We start from the raw sequence: 27,912 nt of genomic DNA on the forward strand, positions 1-27,912 counted from the left end.
TCTTATTTGCATACACCGTAGCTTTGTCTCACGTGTCTTATTTGCATACACCATTGCTTGGTCCCACGTGTCTTATTTGCATATACTATTGCTTTGTCTCACGTGTCTTATTTGCATACACCATTGCTTTGTCTCACGCGTCTTATTTGCATACACCATTGCTTTGTCTCACGTGTCTTACTTGCATACACCATTGCTTTGTCTCACGCGTCTTATTTGCATACACCATTGCTTTGTCTCACGTGTCTTATTTGCATACACCAGTGCTTTGTCTCACGTGTCTTATTTGCATACACCATTGCTTTGTCTCACGTGTCTTACTTGCATACACCATTGCTTTGTCTCACGTGTCTTATTTGCATACACCATTGCTTTGTCTCACACGTCTTATTTTCATACATCATTGCTTTGTCTCACGTGTCTTACTTGCATACACCATTGCTTTGTCTCACGTGTCTTATTTGCATACACCATTGCTTTGTATCACGTGTCTTATTTGCATACACCATTGCTTTGTCTAACGTGTCTTACTTGCATACACCATTGTTTTGTCTCACACGTCTTATTTTCATCCATCATTGCTTTGTCTCACGCGTCTTATTTGCATACACCATTGTTTTGTCTCACGTGTCTTATTTGCATACACCATTGCTTTGTCTCACATGTCTTATTTGCATACACCATTGCTTTGTCTCACATGTCTTATTTGCATACACCAGTGCTTTGTCTCACGTGTCTTACTTGCATACATCATTGCTTTGTCTCACGTGTCTTACTTGCATACACCATTGCTTTGTCTCACGTGTCTTATTTGCATACACCAGTGCTTTGTCTCACGTGTCTTATTTGCATACACCAGTGCTTTGTCTCACGTGTCTTACTTGCATACACCATTGTTTTGTCTCACACGTCTTATTTTCATCCATCATTGCTTTGTCTCACGCGTCTTATTTGCATACACCATTGCTTTGTCTCACATGTCTTATTTGCATACACCAGTGCTTTGTCTCACGTGTCTTATTTGCATACATCATTGCTTTGTCTCACGTGTCTTACTTGCGTACACCATTGTTTTGTCTCACGCGTCTTATTTGCATACACCATTGTTTTGTCTCACGCGTCTTATTTGCATACACCATTGCTTTGTCTCACATGTCTTATTTGCATACACCATTGCTTTGTCTCACATCTCTTATTTTCATACATCATTGCTTTGTCTCACGCGTCTTATTTGCATACACCATTGTTTTGTCTCATGTGTCTTATTTGCATACACCATTGCTTTGTAGCACGTGTCTTATTTCCATACACCGTTGCTTTGTCTCACGTGTCTTATTTGCATACATCATTGCTTTGTCCCACGTGTCTTATTTACATACTCTATTGCTTTGTCTCACGTGTCTTATTTGCATACACCATTGCTTTGTCTCACGCGTCTTATTTGCATACACCATTGCTTTGTCTCACGCGTCTTATTTGCATAATCATTGCTTTGTCCCACGTGTCTTATTTGCATACACCATTGCTTTGTCTCACATGTCTTATTTGCATACACCATTGCTTTGTCTCACATGTCTTATTTGCATACATCAGTGCTTTGTCTCACTTGTCTTACTTGCATACACCATTGTTTTGTCTCACACGTCTTATTTTCATACATCATTGCTTTGTCTCACGTGTCTTATTTGCATACACCATTGCTTTGTCTCACGTGTCTTATTTGCATACACCATTGCTTTGTCTCACGCGTCTTATTTGCATACACCATTGCTTTGTCTCACGCGTCTTATTTGCATAATCATTGCTTTGTCCCACGTGTCTTTTTTGCATACACCATTGCTTTGTCTCACATGTCTTATTTGCATACACCATTGCTTTGTCTCACATGTCTTATTTGCATACATCAGTGCTTTGTCTCACTTGTCTTACTTGCATACACCATTGTTTTGTCTCACACGTCTTATTTTCATACATCATTGCTTTGTCTCACGCGTCTTATTTGCATACACCATTGTTTTGTCTCACGCGTCTTATTTGCATACACCATTGCTTTGTCTCACATGTCTTATTTGCATACACCATTGCTTTGTCTCACATGTCTTATTTTCATACATCATTGCTTTGTCTCACGCGTCTTATTTGCATACACCATTGCTTTGTCTCACATGTCTTATTTGCATATACCATTGCTTTGTCTCACATGTCTTATTTGTATACACCATTGCTTTGTCTCACGTGTCTTATTTGCATACACCATTGCTTTGTCTCACACGTCTTATTTTCATACATCATTGCTTTGTCTCACGTGTCTTACTTGCATACACCATTGCTTTGTCTCACGTGTCTTATTTGCATACACCATTGCTTTGTATCACGTGTCTTATTTGCATACACCATTGCTTTGTCTCACGTGTCTTATTTGCATACACCAGTGCTTTGTCTCACGTGTCTTATTTGCATACACCATTGCTTTGTCTAACGTGTCTTACTTGCATACACCATTGTTTTGTCTCACACGTCTTATTTTCATCCATCATTGCTTTGTCTCACGCGTCTTATTTGCATACACCATTGTTTTGTCTCACGTGTCTTATTTGCATACACCATTGCTTTGTCTCACGTGTCTTATTTGCATAAATCATTGCTTTGTCTCACGCGTCTTATTTGCATACACCATTGTTTTGTCTCATGCGTCTTATTTGCATACACCATTGCTTTGTCTCACATGTCTTATTTGCTTACACCATTGCTTTGTCTCACATGTCTTATTTTCATACATCATTGCTTTGTCTCACGCGTCTTATTTGCATACACAATTGCTTTGTCTCACGTGTCTTACTTGTATATACCATTGCTTTGTCTCACGTGACTTATTTGCATACACCATTGCTTTGTATCACGTGTCTTATTTGCATACACCATTGCTTTGTCTCACGTGTCTTATTTGCATACACCAGTGCTTTGTCTAACGTGTCTTACTTGCATGCACCATTGTTTTGTCTCACACGTCTTATTTTCATCCATCATTGCTTTGTCTCACATGTCTTATTTGCATATACTATTGCTTTGTCTCACATGTCTTATTTGTATACACCATTGCTTTGTCTCACGTGTCTTATTTGCATACACCATTGCTTTGTCTCACACGTCTTATTTTCATACATCATTGCTTTGTCTCACGTGTCTTACTTGCATACACCATTGCTTTGTCTCACGTGTCTTATTTGCATACACCATTGCTTTGTATCACGTGTCTTATTTGCATACACCATTGCTTTGTCTCACGTGTCTTATTTGCATACACCAGTGCTTTGTCTCACGTGTCTTATTTGTATACACCATTGCTTTGTCTAACGTGTCTTACTTGCATACACCATTGTTTTGTCTCACACGTCTTATTTTCATCCATCATTGCTTTGTCTCACGCGTCTTATTTGCATACACCATTGTTTTGTCTCACGTGTCTTATTTGCATACACCATTGCTTTGTCTCACATGTCTTATTTGCATACACCATTGCTTTGTCTCACATGTCTTATTTGCATACACCAGTGCTTTGTCTCACGTGTCTTATTTGCATACATCATTGCTTTGTCTCACGTGTCTTACTTGCATACACCATTGCTTTGTCTCACGTGTCTTATTTGCATACACCAGTGCTTTGTCTCACGTGTCTTATTTGCATACACCATTGCTTTGTCTCACACGTCTTATTTTCATACACCAGTGCTTTGTTTCACGTGTCTTATTTGCATACACCATTGTTTTGTCTCATGCGTCTTATTTGCATACACCATTGCTTTGTCTCACATGTCTTATTTGCTTACACCATTGCTTTGTCTCACATGTCTTATTTTCATACATCATTGCTTTGTCTCACGCGTCTTATTTGCATACACTATTCCTTTGTCTCACGTGTCTTACTTGCATATACCATTGCTTTGTCTCACGTGACTTATTTGCATACACCATTGCTTTGTATCACGTGTCTTATTTGCATACACCATTGCTTTGTCTCACGTGTCTTATTTGCATACACCAGTGCTTTGTCTAACGTGTCTTACTTGCATACACCATTGTTTTGTCTCACACGTCTTATTTTCATCCATCATTGCTTTGTCTCACATGTCTTATTTGCATATACCATTGCTTTGTCTCACATGTCTTATTTGTATACACCATTGCTTTGTCTCACGTGTCTTATTTGCATACACCATTGCTTTGTCTCACACGTCTTATTATCATACATCATTGCTTTGTCTCACGTGTCTTACTTGCATACACCATTGCTTTGTCTCACGTGTCTTATTTGCATACACCATTGCTTTGTCTCACGTGTCTTATTTGCATACACCAGTGCTTTGTCTCACGTGTCTTATTTGCATACACCATTGCTTTGTCTAACGTGTCTTACTTGCATACACCATTGTTTTGTCTCACACGTCTTATTTTCATCCATCATTGCTTTGTCTCACGCGTCTTATTTGCATACACCATTGTTTTGTCTCACGTGTCTTATTTGCATACACCATTGCTTTGTCTCACATGTCTTATTTGCATACACCATTGCTTTGTCTCACATGTCTTATTTGCATACACCAGTGCTTTGTCTCACGTGTCTTATTTGCATACATCATTGCTTTGTCTCACGTGTCTTACTTGCATACACCATTGCTTTGTCTCACGTGTCTTATTTGCATACACCAGTGCTTTGTCTCACGTGTCTTATTTGCATACACCATTGCTTTGTCTCACACGTCTTATTTTCATACATCATTGCTTTGTCTCACGTGTCTTACTTGCATACACCATTGCTTTGTCTCACATGTCTTATTTGCATACACCAGTGCTTTGTCTCAAGTGTCTTATTTGCATACATCATTGCTTTGTCTCACGTGTCTTACTTGCGTACACCATTGTTTTGTCTCACGCGTCTTATTTGCATACACCATTGTTTTGTCTCACGCGTCTTATTTGCATACACCATTGCTTTGTCTCACATGTCTTATTTGCTTACACCATTGCTTTGTCTCACATGTCTTATTTTCATACATCATTGCTTTGTCTCACGCGTCTTATTTGCATACACTATTGCTTTGTCTCACGTGTCTTACTTGCATATACCATTGCTTTGTCTCACGTGACTTATTTGCATACACCATTGCTTTGTATCACGTGTCTTATTTGCATACACCATTGCTTTGTCTCACGTGTCTTATTTGCATACACCAGTGCTTTGTCTAACGTGTCTTACTTGCATACACCATTGCTTTGTCTCACGCGTCTTATTTGCATACACCATTGTTTTGTCTCACGTGTCTTATTTGCATACACCATTGCTTTGTAGCACGTGTCTTATTTGCATACACCGTTGCTTTGTCTCACGTGTCTTATTTGCATACATCATTGCTTTGTCCCACGTGTCTTATTTGCATACACCATTGCTTTCTCTCACGCGTCTTATTTGCATACACCATTGCTTTGTCTCACGCGTCTTATTTGCATAATCATTGCTTTGTCCCACGTGTCTTATTTGCATACACCATTGCTTTGTCTCACATGTCTTATTTGCATACACCGTTGCTTTGTCTCACATGTCTTATTTGCATACATCAGTGCTTTGTCTCACTTGTCTTACTTGCATACACCATTGTTTTGTCTCACACGTCTTATTTTCATACATCATTGCTTTGTCTCACGCGTCTTATTTGCATACACCATTGTTTTGTCTCACGCGTCTTATTTGCATACACCATTGCTTTGTCTCACATGTCTTATTTGCATACACCATTGCTTTGTCTCACATGTCTTATTTTCATACATCATTGCTTTGTCTCACGCGTCTTATTTGCATACACCATTGCTTTGTCTCACATGTCTTATTTGCATATACCATTGCTTTGTCTCACATGTCTTATTTGCATACACCATTGCTTTGTCTCACATGTCTTATTTGCATACACCATTGCTTTGTCTCACGCGTCTTATTTGCATACACCATTGCTTTGTCTTATGATCGTCAGTCACGGTTACAAAGTGCATTGATTTATGGCACTTTGTGTTTATTGTATATACACGCTAATTGTGAAGTTGTAACCTTTGAACCACTGAATTTGTTGAACAGATTGGAAGCTATATATAAATATAACAGCAATTGTTTGATGCAATGGGACAAATCTGTAGGCTCCAGTCTTTGTGGACTATAATACATTTTATTTGGGTGATGTCATTGATACCGTGTTCTGTTATTTCTGGACACTGCTGATCATCATTGCGACTGCATGTTAAGACAATTCCTAATTTCCGAGTTAATATTTTTCTCACGAAATTCGATAGAGGGCGTTCTCAAAGTACCCGGATGACAGTCTGTGGTGGGGTTGAAATTTGAGCGGCGTCTGCTGTAAGCAATATACTCACGCCAGTGGATTCGAATGCGTCGTCGGGAACCTGAGTGGACGCCAAACTATATTCCTGGGTTTGTTCACGGCATTTTCCATCCTGCGCCAGTATTATTTTAGTTCAATAACTGGAGACAGCCGTCTTTCAACCGCAGTTATACATCGATTGAAAAATGAAAACTCTGTCAGCTTCCCGAGACGAGCGCAAACAAAAACATTGAGCCGGATTTGATGGAAATTTCGCTCGTTGCCGATTCCCACATCGATCTTCTTGTTCAGAATCCTTATGATGGCATTTGTTTCGAAGTTGAAGTTAAAATAACTACGGAAGGAAAAAACGTGTGTCCATTTATGATAACTGCATCTGCTGATCGCCTGGTGGATCATATTAAATCAAACTCACACTACACAGTTACAAACATCAGAAACTAGTAAGGATTTTCCTTCATGGATGATTGCCGAATACACTCTGCCATAGTGAAAATAAATTCTGTATTCTGCACATGATGAAGCTTTACGGAAAGTAAATAACCATTATCAAGTCGATATTCTTTCAGTCTGGCTGTTGTCCAGTCACTTCGATGCAACAAATATGCGAACATATCAGCTATTTCAAACAAAGGCAAAGTATGAAGGTTTTTACGTTACACGGATCTACCAGAGCTATCGTCGACTCACTGTATTACAGTACGACGACGAATTGTTTGACTCTTGGCGAACATTTAACTCGTTTGCTAACTCAACAAGTTCAAAAAGTTTAGCTTTACGAACATTGTTGCAAGTTATACCACGACCCTGAAGCAAATTTGCGGAGTTCTGGAACTTTTATGTTTTTCCAATCTATTGATTTACGCATGTAAGAATACAGAACTTCAATAAAAACAACCCCACTCAGGCTCGTCATCCGGGTATTTTGGATGCGCCCTCTAGCGGAATTCCGTAGAAAACTAACAACTCGAAAATTAGGAATTGACAATTGTGTACTGGCGTGACAATGTCAGGGAGACGCCATAATTTAGAGTTTTGCTTACAAGTGTGTTAATTCCCGTCCAAACTATGTGCTGACTAGACACTGCTAAGGAATAATAATATTTTCCGTGTCGGTTTCAGAGGAATTACTATGCGAAAACATTCACCGGTTTTGACGATGTGTGACAGATTTTAATAACGTTTGAAAAGTAAAATTGATATTGATTTGTCGATCTCTTGGCGCATAGTCCAGAACTTTTGTTTTTAATATAACGGCTATTGTATCTTTCCGTGCTAGTTTATGTGTTGTATACGTGTTCCAGACTGTCTTTTAGTATCACGGTGCCTGTAAATATGTGTTACGTCGACTGAGTTAAATAAATAAATGATTTTTTTTTCAATTATTTCAGTGGAAAATTCTGTACAATAATACATTATAGATGCATTCGCCTGAACCAGGCTCAGCAAGGTTTGAATAATTCAAAGGTCATGGGTCATGGCGCAGCATAAAGTGAAAACCCACACATGTACATTCATTGGCAATTCCTGTCATACTAGCAGATACCGGAACGAAAGTCTTTGGCAGCTGCACAGGTTATAAATAGAATATTACCGCAAGCATTTTTAATTACAATATCCGTCACTTCATACGTTTGAATACTCAACGCTTGCCGACATCGGTGAACAGGGTAAACGACGATCGAGCAAGAAGCAACGGTGAAACTTGTAAGCGCTACTCGAGTTTGCAGACCACACGATGCTGTGCATTCACTTCCTGCTTTCCATTAAGTACATGGTTCTGCTTTTCGTGGGAACATCATATGGGTCCAATATAGGTAAGAGATTTTTTTTAAGTTACACATGGATTGTGGTTGGTTGATCCCCCTCCCCTCGAAAAACATTTACCAACCTAGATCTCTGTGCTGTGGCAGTTAAAAAATAAATCGTAAATTTGCAATTGTAAGTAAATAATTGCCATTGCTTTTCCGGTTTCGATTCCGAAATGGCCTTTCGGAGAAATGTTGTACACCGCGCGGTGTTCTGAACATATACCAAAAAGTGAATAAATATTACGTTATTGTCGAGTATCGAGTTACAATAAAAAGGGAGAACGCATGCATTTAATCTGATACCGATACAGAATTACGGTTTAGAGTGCAGGATCAACGGCTGCATTGTAGTAGTTTTATTTCAGTCTCAAAACGTGAACAGCGAAACAATTGGTCGACATGTTCGTGTTTGTTGAATATGTTCATGTACATGTTTGATTAGTCAATTTTGAAAACAACGGCTGTTTCTGACTAATAACATAGTACTTTGGGAAATCATATAAATACCTATGTGCTATACATTTTAATTAATTGCTCATTTGACGTCACTTTCTTAATCATTGTGGTCACTTCTATAGGTCGTATCTGGCACGTCACAGACATCCACTATGAGCCAAACTATACAGCTGGTGATTATCCTGCGTCCAGTTGTCGTGACCTAGATGGAGGCACGCCTGGTTACTGGGGAGATTATCGATGCGATTCACCGTGGGCATTGGTCAATTCATCAGTATACGCCATGAGATCTATCGAGGAAAATCCCGACTTCATTATCTGGACTGGGTAATGCTCCCACGCGACGGATATCTGAATATATGCAAATATGCTGTTTGAATTTTCCAAATTGTGGTCAATATCTTATTCGATTATGATAAGCAGATTTGTTTGTTGGTACAATGACGAGATTTGACAATTAGACCCATTTTTGATTTTGAAGTAGAGAAGACTGTGTTTAAAATAATCACATGTAATATGTATTTATCAGAATTTGTTCGATAGTAGGTGCGTATTACCATGGAACTAATATAGTTCCATGGTATTACAAATGTCTTGTGCAATATTCTAATAATAAAGAAACTGTAAATTTATTTCACAGAGATGACACCCCACATGTCCCAGACGACAATCTCAGCACAGATAAAGTAATAGATATCATAACGAACGTGACCACACTACTGAGCGAAACATTCCCCGGTACGACTGTATTCCCTGTTTTCGGTAACCATGACTACCACCCCAAGCATATGTTTCCACCGATGACGAATCCGGTTTATAGCACAATTGCCGACTTGTGGTCGCATTGGTTGGGCGACTACCCGGCATTCAACGAGAAATTCCGAAAAGGTTGGTGTATACTATCATACAAGGTGTGTTCGCACATTTGCTTTTGTGTACTGTAACATGTTTTTTTAGGAAATTTGTCTAATCTGTAATTAATTTTGCTAACTCAAAATGTAGCCAGTTTGAAAGAAAGTATATTCTCACCATAAAATTGAAGGCACCTTAGCTAAATCAAGATTCTGTTCTCTGTAATGTCATTTAGTTATTTCGAAGTGTTTTGAAGTAGTCAATCGCACTAGTAGCTGTGCTGTTCCAAGAATAACTGTCACACTTATACACCACACATATGACTGCTATACTTGAAACAGCGCGTATACGCGGTACGATTAACGACTTGTACCACGACAATCCGACAAAAACGCGAATTAAACTCGTGCATAAACACGCGGCGATGATTGTATTCTTCAAACGTTTACATATGTATATGATGGTTTAACCATCACAACAAAATCACTCATTGAGATTATAGGTACTGACTTCTTGAACGAAAGTCCTGATTCGAACCCATTTTGGCTAATTTTTTAGGTAGTTGAGAAAAAACTCTCAATCAGCCCAGAATTCTAGACCATGACAGCAAGCCAAGATAAAAGTTTATTTACACGAACGGAAACTAATTATATGCATATATAATATGTCAATTAATAATCTTCACACTTTTTCGTGGAATTCCGGTCGAAATGCTAATTACCAGCAATGGATACCAGTTCCCTGATTATATTCACAATTGTCGCGCATTGTGCTCTCCAACTGACTTGTGGGTTTTTTCTGTGATGCACAGTTGCATATTATACAGCACAATTCACTGCTGGACTTCGAATAGTTGGACTCAATACTGTATATTATTATACAAGCAATAAAGTAACTGAGGATTTGGAAGATCCTGGTGATCAGTTCGTGTGGCTGGAATCTGTATTGAACCAGGCCGCAACAGATGGCGAAAAGGTAGGCACATTGCGTATTCGTAAGAGCATGCAATTATGTGTGAGGCATTACGTATTCGTAAGATGTATGAAGCATTACGTATTTGTAAGATGTATGTATTATGGTATATATGGTATTATTATATATTATGATAAAATGTATGTATTGTGTATGAAACTATTATTTCTTGTGTGCAGTCGAGTGTGTGAAATGTGATTCGAGCCCCCCCCCCTCCCCGTAGATAGAAATATAATTTAACACGTATTAGTATTAACCTAATACTTAAACTCAATATTTATAACTCACTCACATATGGAGATTTTCAGTTGATGATATGATGACATTAGTTGATGATATGATGTCATTAGTTGATGATATGATGTCATTAGTTGAAGATATGATGCCATTAGTTGATAATATGATGTCATTAGTTGATGATATGATGTCATTAGTTGATGATATGATGTCATTAGTTGATGATATGATGTCATTAGTTGTTAATATGATGTCATTAGTTGCTGATATGATGTCATTAGTTGATGATATGATGTCATTAGTTGATGATATGATGTTATTAGTTGATAATATGATGTCATTAGTTGATGATATGATGTCATTAGTTATTGATATGATGTCATTAGTTGTTAATATGATGTCATTAGTTGATGATATGATGTCATTAGTTGATGATATGATGCCATTAATTGATAATATGATGTCATTAGTTGATGATATGATGTCATTAGTTATTGATATGATGTCATTAGTTGTTAATATGATGTCATTTGTTGATGATATGATGCCATTAGTTGATAATATGATGTCATTAGTTGATGATATGATGTCATTAGGTGTGGATAAGATGTCATTAGTTGATGACATGATGTCATTAGTTGGCGATATGATTTCATTAGTCGATGACATGATGTCATTAGTTGATGCTATGATGTCATTAGTTGATGATACAATGTCATTAGTTGACGATATGTTGTCATTAGTTGATGGTATGATGTCATTAGTTGATGATATGATGTCATTAGTTGTTAATATGATGCCATTAGTTGCTGATATGATGTCATTAGTTGACAATATAATGTCATTAGTTAACGATATGATGTCATTAGTTGTTAATATGATGTCATTTGTTGATGATATGATGCCATTAGTTGATAATATGATGTCATTAGTTGATGATATGATGTCATTAGGTGTGGATAAGATGTCATTAGTTGATGACATGATGTCATTAGTTGGCGATATGATTTCATTAGTCGATGACATGATGTCATTAGTTGATGCTATGATGTCATTAGTTGATGATACAATGTCGTTCGTTGACGATATGTTGTCATTAGTTGATGGTATGATGTCATTAGTTGATGATATGATGTCATTAGTTGTTAATATGATGTCATTAGTTGATGATATGATGTCATTAGTTGATGATATGATGTCATTAGTTGGTGATATGATGTCATTAGTTATTGATATGATGTCATTAGTTGTTGATATGATGTCATTAGTTGTTAATATGATGTCATTAGTTGATGATATGATGCCATTAGTTGATGATATGACGTCATTGGTTGATCATATGATGTCATTAGTTGTTGATATGATGTCATTAGTTGATATGATGTCATTAGTTGACGATATGATGTCATTAGTTGACGATGTGATATCATTAATTGACGATATGATGACATTAGTTGACGATATGATGTCATTAGTTGTTAATATGATGTCATTAGTTGATGATATGATGTCATTAGTTGATGATATGATGTCATTAGTAATATGATGTCATTAGTTGATAATATGATGTCTTTAGTTGTTAATATGATGTCATTAAATAATTTCCATTGCAAAAACGTGTACTAGTATTTATTTGCATTATAGGTGTACATAATTGGTCACGTGCCACCCGGGTCATTTGAGCGTCACGCTTCCAAATCGTGGTTCTACCCTAAATTCAATAAAAGATATACGAATATTGTAACTAAGCACGCTGACGTCATTTCCGGCCAGTTCTTTGCCCACCAACACGATGATAGCTTCAGGATGTTCTATGACAGCAAAGGTGAGTTACGTTACTGTCATTTTTAACATGTGGTTTTGATATTAATTTTTACGATAACGCTTTTCATGATTAAATAATTCATGATTGAATAATGTATGATTAAATAAATTTTCAGAAAATGAGTTGATGACGTCAGCGCATTTTACCTTCACATATACATGAAACATGAGTGGCAGTAGAGGTAGTGGATTTATTTTTTGTTGCGTAATATCACATTTAGAGTAAATATATTATAGTTTTCAACCCCATCTCAAGGCGCAAAGAAACGTGGGCGGTGCAATTCTCTCTATTTTGAAACAAAAACTTTTAGCAAAAAAAACATAATGCTACTATTTCAAACTGTTGAATATGGTATGATACAAGAAAAGTCACTCGTAAGGTTTGTGATTGGAAGTTTAGCATACATCATCGGCGGATTGATACATTTAGAGTGAGCAGTCAGCTGAGTCAACTTTTCTAGTATTGTCAAAACTAGTGTAGTTGATGACATTTTTGGACTTTCATTGTGATGATGTTGTTTTGATTTTTTAAACTAAAATACCTCTTTCTAATTTTGTAAAGTTTGGAATACGTATTGCCTCTATATGTATATGTAAAATAATTATGCTTTATAAGTTTGTACATCGTCGTCTGTGGGGACTTCACTGAAGTGGGAATAGCATGCCATGAATAATTGAACTGAAATAACAGGAAATATTACAATAACAGTAATATATATATTCATATATGTAACACAAACAATATTACGCTATGTTGTTATGTGTTTAATTCGAACACCGCGGTTTAAGCGGAAATAACAATTGCCAAAGACCACAGAATATAGTTTCAACCTGCGCCATGTGCAAACGTGACATGGTTGGCATACAAAGCGAATATACGGTTAACAACGCTCGTGACTGTCATTCGCATATTTGAAAACAAAACATTTTTCCGACCGTACATGACATAATATTTTTAGATTTGCTAAATACACCTCATAACTAAATTCAAATATATAAATATATACCCAATTCTCTAAAGACTCATTATGTCATTGTAATTACCTACTATCATCATCTGAAAAACACATGAACATAAGACAACACCGTCTTTTCCATTATCACATGCAACAGTGCCGTTGTAATAATTCATTGGAAACCCAGGAAACATTGTCAAGCGAAGAGATCACCATGCCTGGGTGCATTTTTTCATTATATTGGAACAATGTATCCGATGCACGCGTTCTCTAAATTAATTCTAAATTAATAATTTATTTTTAGTCCAATTAAATACTGTATATGGAAAGGGGAATACGTTAAACGTGCAAATACTGTAAAACCATTTATTTTCATTGACATGTTTAATTCACTATTTTAATGTTCAGGACTTTTCACCGGGGTTTAAGTTCACAAATCTGACAGAGAAACAATGAGTTCTACCGTTACATGTTCATGTGGATTTGATTCGGCGGATTTTAGTTTATCGGCGAAAATAAGGAAATTATAACAAATTGAAATTGAAGTCCAATTTCTGTGACGTCTTGTTAATTAGTTATATAATGACAAAGTAGCGCTCCGCGGTACATTTATTTATAGTTTATATTGTGTGGTTCACGTGACTGCTAAATAAGCTTCTGAATTATTCACGTTTTACAATTTCAGAATATCAAATTCTTTAAGTTAGAAACCATGAAAGGCGTTACAATCGTCACGCAGTGCGTGTTCGATTTTCAAGTGAAAGTTGGGAAGTACAGTCGCTTACACTTAACTCGAGTAGGGGCTTTACAAATGTCAGACGCGGACACAGTAATTCAATTAAACACGGGGTTTATTGAACATTGAATACTGAAGCACAGTAACGAGTAAATGTCTGAAGAAACACATAATTATGAGCCGGATTCTCATCTCTATATATACTGTAAACCAGTGGCGGATCCAGCAAAATATATTTGGGGGGGGGGGGGGGTCCAAGCTTCGCTTAAGATATACGGAGCGTAAATCACAGAAAAGCTATGCGTAATCCAGATGATATGAATCGGCCCCCTGCCCCCACCCCCACCCCTTTTGGATCCGCCACTGCAGTAAACGGACACGCGAGAAAATGGACAAACATACTAAAATCGAACGTGAAAGAAATTACAAGCAAACAAGGACATTTAAAAGGCATAGAAAAACATATCGTTATGCATATAAAAATACTCTGCTGTGAAAGATATTAAAATTGTCATGGCCAAAAAGCATATTAAATATTCAGATTTGATATAATTGTTTTCGCCGGCTGGTCAGTATAGAAGGCAAACTCTACATCATCTCATCCCAGCTGTTGTCACGGGATAGTACGGATAGAATACAAGGCCAATGTCATTATCATATTACTCTAAAAATGCAAAGAGAAATTTCAGTGGAACAGCGTTTCCCGACATTCTCCAAACCGCAAAAAAGTGCAAACTATTGAATTGAAATTCAAACTCGAAATACTAGCAGATCACACTCAGGCATAACAGAGAAAGGAAGAAAAAAATAGTAAAGAAACGATGAGCATCTTCGCTCAATGAAATTATAATAAAAAATTAAATATTCACTTGCTGTTTATTATCATTCATATTTCGATATCCATAATGTCTCCATTGCGTGTTTGGTAATTCTAACTAACTACTATTTCGCAAAATTTGCCCAGGCTTGCTTCTACCAGTAATTTAAGTCAACTCCCATATAAATTACATTGACCTTGTATTCTATCCGTACCATTCCATGACAGCAGCTGGAATGCGATGATGTGCATTTGGCCTTCTATACTGACCAAACGGATTCGCGGGCGAATACCATTATAGCAACAAGAGAACTGGTGATGGACAAAGACTGTTGTGTAATGCAAGGGAATGTAAAGGAAAATGTATTATATTGTTACCTCTGTGCAATTTACAATATATCTGCATTAACCTCCACTGTTAAGGACAATATGGGAGTAGAAGCAAGGCTACGCAAATTTTGCGAAATAGTCGTTAGTTAGAATTACCAGATATTGTGGGATATAAAGAAGTGGTCTATTAACCCATGAAACATACTCGCACATATCCATACATGTCTTATTGTGTGGGGCAAAGCTGTCATGTACACAATCATAATAACTGGAAATGGTTTCACAACAGAAAAAAGTGTTATTGTTGTAAATAATTATGAACAATAAAAACTGAAATTTAGAAAAACTATGAACAAAAAATAGTGAAAGTCTGTGATGTTCTGTACAGTTTCCAGAGATTCACTTCGAGTATATCAGAAATATAATTTTACAATTGCATACGAGTCATCAAAACGTACAGATTGATGACATAATTCAAATTGTGTATAGTTCAATATGCATACAACCACCCATATACTAGTACATTTTGACAATAAACCCCTCTTTCACACTGTGCAAATACAAACAAGACATTAAACCTTCCTGACAGTAACATGTAAGCGTTGTATAAACCCGAATGAAAAGCTTTGAGTCACGGCGAATACTTCTATCGAGTCGCCCATTTAAAAACCGCTTCAACTAGCCAAGGCCAATCACTAATGTGCGGGGTCATTAATTAAATAATATTAATTTCATTAACACTTACACATTCCCTGGAGGGGTTGGCAATGGCTACAAATGTTTAAGAAAGAATAAAAGGTTAAACAAATTAAATAAATAAAATAAAATAAAAACATACAAAACATACTAAGCTAATACATTACTGAAGCAGAGAAAGAAAATATTAAGACTAAATTATTATACAATAAAAAGATAGAAAAATGCAAAACTTAACTGTGAACGAAAATTGTCACTGGGGTTGCTGTCTTATTTCAAAACACTTCTTTAGGTACCTTGCTACAGGGAGTGTTAGACCACCATTTTGGTTTTTGCCATTTCAAATAAGACATTTCTATCGGGGGTATAATTTTTGCATGACATCATTAGGTGATCACAAAGGTTACATAATCTATTGTCAGTCAGTTTCAGTTTTCAAGTTATGGTCACTGTGGCGGAATTATTTAAATTTTCGCGCATCTCAATATTTTTAGGGTAACAAGGTAAGTTTCAAAAGCGTTTTTTTTAATTCTCTGTATGTTCTTAATTTATTTATATTTCATTTTGTTTTGATTGATTGTCGTTTTGTAATTCACTTTTCCAAGTTGATATAAATGATGTTTGTATATTTTTATTAATTTGTCCTAATTGCCTTGCTGTTAAAATTTCATTGTTGTCAACCAGGTTAGACTGGTTGATGTTATTCAAAAGGAAGTCTACCATTTACTATTAATTTCTTAATATTGATAATTTACTATTAAACTCGAAAACATCGTAATGTTATTACTTCTACACCAGGTAACACAAATTAAAATCACCATTGATTTAGAACTGTGGCCAATGACATTGAAATTTGCTCTTCCATAAAGCAGCAGTTTCCCTCTTCTAATAATCAAAACTACCCTTGATACCCTGGTGAATTATGTCCATTGTTTCACAACAACGACTGTCCCAAGAGATTTTCGTCTTCTCAATTTCTCAAGACCCCCCCCCCCACTCAGGATCCATAGGGGCCGCATGCGCGTTCCCATTTTCTCGGGAAAGGGGGTACTTTTTGACGATCTGTCTCGGGAACATTTTCCCGAGAAAATCGTAGAAAAGGGGGTATTTTTTGCTTGTTTTCCCGAGATTCTCAAAATAGGGGGTGTATTTCAAAACACTTCCCGAGATATATAAAAAGGGGGGTTTAAAAGGAGTTCTAGACTGAAAAGTTCCCTAGATAGGGGGTGAAATTCATCGGAAAAGCCCGTGAAAGGGGGGGGGGTTAAATTTTCTTCTTTTCCCTAGATAGGGGGGGGGGTCAAAAAATGAGGGAACAAGCATAGGCCCCCCTAAATATAGGGAGTGGGGGGGGCTCAAGATAAACGTTCCATGGTTGTTTTGTTTACTAGAAGGAAATGTCTGTTGACAGCATTTCTTGAATTAATTTCCATTGCACAAAAAGCAGAAAATACTGTTACTGAAACACAGAATTGAAATGAATTTTTTCCCCGGTCATTCACGCAAATATCAGGGGTAAAATCTTTTCCTCTGGGTTTCTCCACACTTGTCAGGGGGGAATCTCGTCTCGTCTCTCTATCTCGTCCCCTTGAGGTACGGGATCGGAAAAGTCACTTAAGCTTTACAGTAAAATAAGACACGCACAACGAATCGGTCATTTGAGCACTCTATAAGACCTCAGACTAGTAATACAATTGTATTACTAGTCTGAGATAAGACACAGCGCCCTGGGGAAAAATCCCCAAGACTATCGCAAGGCTGACCCAAGACTGCCTATAGACTGCGTCAAGACTCGCCCCAAGACTCTCCAGGACTGGAGTGCGTCTGTCGTGCTGTACTCGCCAAGACCAACTAAAAACTCTTTATTCATTTTCAAAACATTAACCAATTACAAAGCAGTAAAAAGACTCTAGGGCGTAACCTTCAATCATAAAGCCAATCACACTAAGTACTGAATACGTCATATCTTTCAAGTTTGATTAATCGTTCACTACATTAACAAGTAACCTGTTAATAATAAATAGTTACCAAACAATGAGAAATCTATAGGATTGAATATACCCCACAGCTGGCTTCACATGCATTGTTCATAGTTCATATGGTGCTTACACCAGGATTTAATTACAGCACCTAGGCGGTATGTGGTTACAGCTTAATGTTCCGAGTAATCGCAAGAAATTGACATGACAATAGAAATTCATTAAAGACTGGCACTCCCATGCAATTAACAGCGAGTGGAATTCCTGGGATTGAAACATATATTTTGAAGTCACTGATGTAGGCAACGAGTAACTGCAAGTTGACATAAAGACGAGGTAGTTTATTTAATCAGTGGTCAACTAGAGGCTGAAAATATAATAACCTCGTAATTTCTCCTGACGTCAAATAGAATACACTGGTGAAACACGGTAGTAACTGTGGGTGAAAGGATGTTTTGGGGTGTAGTTTACATTGTATTTGGAGTGGTAGGGTCGGGTGTAATGTGTTCATTTCCAACTATTATGAAGTCACGTAGAATTTCACTTAATTTATTTTTGCTGACATGTTTTCAAGCATTACATGTGAATCCAATTTTCACTGCGCTGTGTCTCAATAGAGTATGAGGGAAATGGCATATTCACTGGAATTTATTTCAGGGGAAAAATGTTTTCAGTGATAATGAAGTATTATGATACCCTCCCCGTGATTTCTGAAGTTATTTTCACGAGTGATGCGCCTGTATCCTGCTGCCGTACTTTCACGAGCGAAGCCACGGGGAGGGTGTGGGGTTCTGTTATTATACATATGTCCCATATTTGATTATTTCATATTAAAAAAAGAACGTGCAACAAACCGGGATAGAAATTTAGATCGGGGAACCCAATTGCCCATTAATATGCTCCAAGACAGTGCTGCGACCTAGCAACGCTTGTCAGTGTAGAACCACAGGGAGCCCAGGAACTATAATCAACTGTAATACGCAGTCTCTATGAGCGGGGGGGGGGGGGTATCGGCTGGTATCTAGTGTAAGAAATAAACAAGGGATGAAGGCTCCAGCCAGCTCACATTTTTTAAACTCGAAAAAACAGACGAAAAGAATGAAAAATAAAATATAAAAAAATACCAGGTTGAAGAATATTAGTTGCTTCTTCAAATTTCGCCAAAGCCCTACCTACATTTTACCGATATCTGCAGAATAAATCAAGAAAACTACACAAATTTACTCCATTTAGGAATTCCTAACTGTTTGCCCGAACGCATGGCACAGTTGGAGGCGTGGCCTGTTCAGCATTTGTCAACAACCAATCACAAGACTGGTTATGTGTGAAAATAAAATAATCAGAGGTCTAATTTGAGTCATTGTTCGAAAAAATAACTCGTGGATGTTTAAGCGCGGTGGTCGTAGCGCATGCAGCGCGTGTTCGAATTTCATGTAAATAAACAATGTATTTTACACGCGTTGTATACGTCGCTATGAGTCCCATATCGAACAGGACGCGACACGACGACTGTCGCCCTTTAGTTGGGACCACGACAGAACCAGAACTTAAACTGGGCGACTACGATACACGGTTGATGTTGAAGTTAAAAGTTCCTCCACAGATCTGTGCATTGGCAAACATGCCGTGCAACTGCGGTACTCCACTGACGGAATGACTTTCGTTGAAATCGGCCGTCGCTGACTCGTGAGCTGCACACTACAACCTCGTTTGTGATGTTGCTTGCTGGTCGTGGATAGACTGAGTCTTGGTTACCGGTTAAATTTTGCTAATTTGGCGTTGGTAATTTTTATTTGGAGGAACTGAGTAACGCCGCGTCGTCGCCAGCAAAAACCTCCTGGTATCTCGATGTTGATGGTTGCGGCTTCATAGTAATCGCTGATTTTATTGCGGGTCCAGGCTGCGGATGGATCTTCCGAGAGCCCTTCAAGATTTATAAAACTCAGTTTCCAGGTGTTCAACAAACATTAAGTTCTCCCAATCCTAGTATTCTATGTGATGTACATCTAACATGCCAAAAATGCTGGTGAACGATTTTTTAACTCTTCTGTGATTTTTTTTGGCTTGGCTGATTTTGTTCATACTTGACAGGCAGGTCGTACCATCACTAATCGGAAAAACAATCCTGACCCACCGCTACCATGACAACAGCCAAAATCTGTTTTTCGCCAAATTTATTGCCTCCTACCAGTCTTGTAATAGCAGTGCCCAAATGATCATGCCTTTTATTTTGGCTACGTTGCGCACTCGTAAGAGATCACCAGCGCCGACATTGTTACCACTGTCAACGTAATCCCAACGCAGCTTTGAACTTTGAATAAAATGTAAATGCTGCCTCCAATCTAGAAAATACTATCGCAAAACGGTTGGAAATAATACATTTAACGGCTGAATACATTCTAACAATAAAATAAAGTGACTTCTAATGACTGCCATGTTATTTTGCGAACCTCGTATAAGGTGCCCGGTTTTAGTTATAAACAGACGTTAGCTTCACGTTCATGTCCTTCCATGATAACAGCCGAAAACATATTGCTTGTTTTTTACCGGTTTTCATTGGCAATCGAAGTATTTTTATTTTGTAAACAAATTTTCGTCTGCTATTTTTATTCAGTTCAAATCGTTCAGCAATATTTTTGGCATATTAGGTGTACATCACATGGAATACTACGATTGAGAGAACTTGATGTATGTTGACTGATTTTTAACATAGTACGAAGTACCAGGAAGTTACTCAGTTCCAAATAAAAATTACCAACGTCAAATGAGCAACATTTGACTGGTAATCAAGATTCATGTAATCCATGGCTAACAAGCAACATCACAAGCGAAGTTGTAGCATGCAGTACTAGTAAGTCATCCAGTCAGTGGAGTACCGCAGTAACACGGCATATTTGCCATCAGCATTGTATTCAAACGAATCACGTGGTGTGCCGTTCTCGTTCAAACCTGGGATTCGATCAATAGGGGAGTCCCAGTAAATAAAACACATTGCAAATCATGCAAGTTCAACATTTTCAAACCAATATACTAAAACAGAAATGCTCAGAGATGCAAATGAAGGATAGATATTACTTTTCACTATACACATCTCTGTTGATACTATCCCTCACATATTCTACTCCCAATTACTCCTGCGTAAAATGGACTAGCCTCTTTTCATGTTGACATTCAGAGTAAAATCATGTGACAGGCTATTAAAATTGGCTGTTGCATACTCTTTCGCCGGTCTGGAAAATGTGTTTAATTAGCTCACATTCAAGCAACAATGCAGATTTCCCAGTGGGAGTGAGACTATTCGACTCTGCCACTAAAAAATAGGGGTGTTCTCAGCAAAAAACGAATAACCCTGGAATACACACAATATACTGAATTTCGGAACAAATCGTGCATTACTTACAGCAGCAGAATACCACAGAAATATCACACGAAACATGAAAACACTATATATTGTATTTCAGCCTGAACCCTCTATATTGCAATTCAAGGAATTAACCCCATATGTGCATCCATTTCCCACCTTGGTATCACCCACCCCTGAAAACAAACTCTTAATACCACGCTGAAGCGTTTGGTAATAACTACGAATACCAACTGTCAGAAATAGTAGTCCGAATAGCGAAGCTCGTAATTAGTTCCAAATCACTGAGTCAAGTTCCGTTCAGAACCTCAAATGGCCTAAACGATGCCAGACATAACACAGCAATTCGCTAGTAATCAACTAAATAAGTCGGTTAACAGATACGCGTAAACAAATTCATCATACAAACTGCAAATCAAGACTTTTACCGCATCCATAGTTGTTGACAGTTGATGATGATGGATGTATTGTGGCGTATTTTGACCCCCCCCCCCGATTCTGACCTTGCATTCTTACCACATTTACTGACCTTTCATACCCGTTCAATTTCCTTTCATTATTTCATCATGATTCCTTGATATTTAAAACCAACCTTTATTTCACAGTCACGTTGGTTTTCACTTTTCTAAAATTATCTTACTGATCAAAAGACTTTTCACTCCAATCATGCAATCTCCCACAGTACTTCCGCAGACACAGCGGCAATCGCCAACATATCTACAAATAAACTCGCTCTCAGGAGCTGAGGAATAAAAAGCACAGTGCTGAGATTCACTTCGAGTATACCTGAAATATAATCTCACAATACGAACCGTGAAAACGTACAGTTTAGTGACAGTTGGGAATGATACCAAGATTTGACAATTCCATGATAACATCGCATATTGTTCTTTTAACACATGAAACGGATGTGCATAAGTCAAATTTTGTATAGTTCCAATACACATACAAGCACCCATATATATTTTGACAATAAACTTTTCTTTCACATTGTGTCTAAACCTAAACGTTTTCAACAAGCCTCAGCGACTAATGTGCGGGGTTATTACTGTGGCCAATGACATTGAACTTTGCTCTTCCATAAGGCAGCAGTTTCCCTCTTCAAATAATCAAAATTTCCCTTGATACCCTGGAGAAGTATGTCCATTGTTTCACAAGAACAACTGTCCTAAGGAATTTTCGTCTTCTCAATATATCAAGAAAAACGTCCCAAGGTTGTTTTGTTTACTAGAAGGAAATGTCTTTTGGTAGCATTACTTGTATTAATTTCTATTGCACAAAAGAAACAGCAAATACTGTTACTGAAGCACAGAATTTGCATGTTTTTTTTCCCAGGCCAAATCAAGTCTCTTACCGCATTCATAGTGTTTGACACTTTGCAGCCGCAATTTTGACCCCAGAGACTGACCTTGTACTCTGGCTACATTTACATGTCATACCAGTTCAATTTCCTATCATTACTTCATCCAGATTCCATGATATTTAAAACCAACCTTTATTTCACAGTCACTCTAGTTTTCACTTTTCTAAAATTATTTTACTGATCAAAAGACTTTTCACTCCCATCATGCAATTTCCCACAGTACTTCATCAGACACAGCGGCGAGCGCCAACATAACGACAAATAACCTCGCTCTCAGGAGCTGAGGAATTACAAAATATTTGCAAAGAGGAATGTTATAGTGGCAAGCGTTGTCTGACAGTGGACAAGCAAGCACATGTTGAATACATTGTTAAGAGCCCCACATGGAACACTATGCGGCGTGACGACTGTAACAACGTGTTTACAAAATCTGATAAAATGTTGCGATTTACTTATCTGCTTACATACAATGTCAAAAGGCTGGTTTGAATTACTGTAAAACATGTCTTTTTAGCTAGCATGTTATTTTAGCTAATTTGGCTAATCTGTAATTTCGCTAATTCAAGATGCAGCTAATTTAACATAAAGTATATTCTCACGAGGAGATAGTCGACACTTTAGCTAAATTAAGATTCTGTTAATTCATGCCAAGAGTCAAATCCGCTAAAATTGCATGCAGCTATTTCAACGTGTTCTACAGTATTAATAGATGACATGAACAATGGAGCACGTGACCAACATGAAATACATAGTATTTACATTGCTATAGCAACCAGTTAGTAAATTATGATTTGTGTTTCAAATTAAATTATTCCGTTCAAATAACTTGAGATTAAATACTCAAATCACATACACGAGTCATGACACAAATCCCTTGGTGACTTGTTTGACAAATAGAATTGCAGATGTGTCGATACACCACCTGAGCCTAATATAATGTTTTATTTTATCTTATTTTATTTTGTTTCAGGTATGGCAATTAATTCAATGTTTCTGACCCCAGCCGTAACACCTTGGAATACAACCCTTCCAGGCGTGGGACCAAACAACCCTGCTATCAGATTGTATGAATACAATAAAGATAACTTCGCAATCAAGGATATCAAACAATATTTTCTGGATCTGTCTCAGTCTGGAACACCAACCTGGAAAATGGAATACTCTGCGACGGCAGGCTACGGAATCCCAGACGTAACCACGGCATCCTTGCAAGGGTTAGTCGACTCTTTCTGGGACCAGACAAGTGACAAATTCGACAAGTATTACTTGTACAACAGTGTCAGCTATGACAAGAAGAAATGCGACTCTGTCTGCCGAAAGGTACAACTTTGCGCCATAACCAATGTTGATTTCGATGACTACGCAGTGTGCATTTCAGAATATACCAGTGGAGTACAACGCTACACAGGGAGTGCACTCACTTACATGGTTATATTGATTTGTTTGAATGTCATAATGCATTCATATATTCTTTAAACCTTGTACACTAAATGTACCTGACCAAGCAATTGTATGAATTCTAATAGCATGTAACCCATGGCTTTGATTTATTATATTGTGTTAATATCTGATAGGTATTCATGCACTACTGGTGACAAGCCATTGCATAACACGTTATTTTGAATCATTGCGATTACTGACTACCATTTTTAGACATGTTTCATGTATTAGCTGATTTAATTACTAAAATGCTGGTTTAATTTATTATAATTACATTTTCTATAAATAATTTCCATAAACAATTTGATTCAACTAAGAACAAATTTCTTGTCAATCTAATAATTTTGGTAATTAATTCAAATTAATTAATGCGCTCTAACTTCGATTAAATATAATATTAATATTCGGGTGTACTATCAGCTTTTTTCTTGTAAATGCCATAACTCGAGGTATTTATTGAGATTAAGGCGTCGTAATTAACATAGTAAAACTCAGATAACATATTCAAAGTTGATGTGGCTCCCGTGCATGAATAATTCTACTTGGGAATAAGTGTTTCGCAGGTTTCAAACTACTGAAAGTGTGTGGTTGATGCTTGCATACGAATGGGAGAGTTTAAAGCCGTTTATAGTAATCTGGTCACGTTCCACACATACTTAGCTATTGTTATTCACGATGTAAGCATGTAGAGGAAGAGTACTTCTTACGAACATCGAGTTACGAAAATGACCACGCCCATAACCAACGTTTAATTAACAGTTAATAACCGAACTTGTGTGTTCATAAACTTGATAGCAACGTCTGGATTCCCAGACATCAAATATGATGTTCTATAGACCGTCGCACTGATTTACGTATTGCGCGCATGCGCAGTGACTGGATGACAAGAATGGTCATTCGCTCCGAAGATAAAATAAAGTTGTTTGCTGATTCCGTTATTGAATATTTCTGTAAGTGTTTCTAGTAATAAAATAACTTGTAGGAATAGGGATTGTGAGCTACATTCGTTATCACACATTCTCATGCTGATTGGCAAAAAATGTAAACGTATGGCGTCACATTACGACGGCCTATAAGAGAGCAGCAATTGCATGGAGGCACACTTTTCCAAGCTAGTAAAGATGTCATAGAAACAATATAGCAATGTTGATAATGTACCCACAAGATTTACACAAGTATCTTGTAACTGGCTGCAGAAATAACTGTAAGTTAATAAGGTTTTTTATCAAGCAAATACAAATGTTGAACGAGATTGTCAATTATCAGTTAAACCATGGACTCAACCATTTAACACGTGTATTCTCGGTTGAAGTGATGACATTCCGTGGTTAAGAATAGTTTCGGCTTGGCTGTTTTAAATTCCGAATATTTAGGTACCCGAACTAAGTTTTGAATTATGAATAGCGTGGACTTTTCATTGCTAGTCAGTAACTATGTTTTTTATCTTCGGAATCACTCGTAGAAATACTATGGTTACGTATTTTGGTCATAATCATACTATATCATAGTATGGGTATGGCAGCTGATCGCTGTTCGTATAAAACTCTTATTAACACCATAAAAAGAAATCGCACTAAATCATTGTTTCAATACTCTGATTTTCATTCGCTTTACGTAATTTATGTATTAAAGCGAGAGGGTCGTCACCTGCGCACGCGCGGGAATTGAGTCCCAAGCGACGATAACAACACACGCTCAAAACGCAAAGGCTCGTGGGTAGACGCTTGTTTGTAAACAATGACACGCTGTGGCCATCTGACGCATGCGCAGCTGACGACTCCTCCTCTTTAAACCTTTTACTCAGGAAAACGTCAAAGACATACCAACATGTTTTACTGGTTCGTCTATATTGTTTGGCAAGTCAATAACTTGGTCATCGTTGTATTACTTGAACTGAAAATTCGTAATGGCACCACAGATTTCGTGCTAAGAGTTAAACTCCCCACTACGACAACGTAAAACCTTGAGAAGGAATTTAGAAAAAATATCTAGTTTTTAAAGTCAAATAGTGTATCGCAGGGATTGAATGTTTTCAAACATGAAAGCAATTCAACTTCTGAATCAATGGCATTAACAGTATTGACTACTCACTTCAAATGTATCAGTCCAACTTTTCAAAACTAGTTGGTTTCTTACGATTTAAAATACTGCAAGGTTTTGGCATGATGTAAGATATACACAAAGTCCAACGATTACTTGTTAATAAATTACGTGTGACATCATTGTTGAATGGCAGTAGTCGGACTGCATTATAAATTGCTTTAGTTTGATGAAACTCAGTCAAATACCCGTCGTAAAAAAACAAAAATGTCTTTCTGTTGTTTCGTCTATATATATATATATAACGATTTTTTTTATTATTATACAATAGAACCGAGAAAAAAAGGAATTTCCCGTTTTGTTCTTCAAGCCTCTACTGCATAATTATTTCCGTTGATGGCTTGCCTGGGGAATTCCGAAATAGTATTTTATACATCAATCTGAATAATTGCGTTTTTTTCAAATATGTTAGATATATCATTCATAGTTTAGTTTGTTAGTGTGATATATAACAATTCAGCAAAGTATTAGATATCCGCGAAACTTCGCAAAACACAAAAAGTAGTCCCGCTTCAGATTACAATAGAGTGAAGAATCAGTTTGACGTTCAGTGCGAGCAATGCACGAATGTATTTAGCAATGTAATTCTACCGAAATGATCCGAGTGCAATCACCGTTTGTTTTTCACGCGTTTTGAGCACTCGAGTTGTTCACTCGTGTGTCTTACGCGCGTTTTAAAGAATACAAGAATATTCAATTCACATGTGGCAGAGACTTGGTCAATGCCTGGAGAATGTACCATTTCGTAAAAAATTGTATCCGGGCCCAGTATCCCGGTCTATTTCAAAACGTGTCTGCACTCGTCTCGACGTTTGATTGTTAATTGTAATGGGGTCACGTCACCAGCATGCATTAAACGCCTTATTAAAGCGCGGTGGTCGTCGCGCAGCGCGTGTTCGAATTTCATGTAAACAAATAATGAATTTTACACGCGTTGTATACGTCGCTATGAGTCCTATATCGAACACGACGCGGTACGACGACCACCGCCCTTTAACAAAGAAAATACATACAATAGTAATGAAGCTATCGCTCAGGCAGCACGGGATCGCATCGACCGATGCCTACATACGTCGTACTTCGTTCGCTTTCACGTTTTAACGTCATATCCAATTGTAAAAATTTTGTTATTTCCAGAATGATTTAATTGTTAACGTTATGACCTATATAATCCACAGTGCGGTGATCGTTAACGAGTGGTGGTACTACACAAGCAAATAATGTACACCGATTTCAGTCAGACCCATAGCTAGTCAGTTCATGTATTCCAGTCAGCTCTATTGCCAGTCGAGTCGACTTCTTGGTTCAATGGTGTACGCTGAAGATTGTTGGTTCAAATGCCACATTAGGAGACTTGCAATTTTTCACTTTATATATCTAACTCGTTTCAAAATTTGTAGAGCTATCTTTATGATATATATGACAGTGCGGAAGTATAATATGATACTCTGCACCTGTAACCAGATATTAATATTGATTATCTTGTTGTTCATTTCCTGTTACAAAGTAAGTCATTTCCTAGCATTAAACATAATGACAATATCACACAATTGTTCCGACATTGTTTCTTTACGTGCTAGTCAATAAATCAAGCAA

General features: G+C 37.3%; 1 protein-coding gene across 2 annotated transcripts; it reads left to right on the top strand.

Moving 5' to 3' along the window:
* The first annotated feature begins 8,061 nt into the window (after positions 1 to 8,061).
* On the top strand, positions 8,062 to 27,866 carry LOC100372584 (acid sphingomyelinase-like phosphodiesterase 3b). Of its 2 annotated transcripts, none has more exons than XM_085491675.1 (6): positions 8,062 to 8,203; positions 8,776 to 8,980; positions 9,294 to 9,541; positions 10,317 to 10,480; positions 12,359 to 12,539; positions 27,495 to 27,866. In XM_085491675.1, exons 1-6 carry the CDS (start codon positions 8,125 to 8,127, stop codon positions 27,500 to 27,502), a joined length of 885 nt encoding a protein of 294 aa, XP_085347801.1. In that variant the 5' UTR covers positions 8,062 to 8,124; the 3' UTR covers positions 27,503 to 27,866. The 2 variants fall into 2 exon arrangements, with proteins under 2 accessions (XP_085347801.1, XP_085347800.1); XM_085491674.1 differs by lacking the exon at positions 27,495 to 27,866 and adding an exon at positions 23,747 to 25,201.
* The last annotated feature ends 46 nt before the right edge of the window (positions 27,867 to 27,912 follow it).

This window comes from Saccoglossus kowalevskii, chromosome 16, assembly GCF_978046115.1.
Source record: "Saccoglossus kowalevskii chromosome 16, keSacKowa6.1, whole genome shotgun sequence".
Lineage (NCBI taxonomy): Eukaryota > Metazoa > Hemichordata > Enteropneusta > Harrimaniidae > Saccoglossus > Saccoglossus kowalevskii.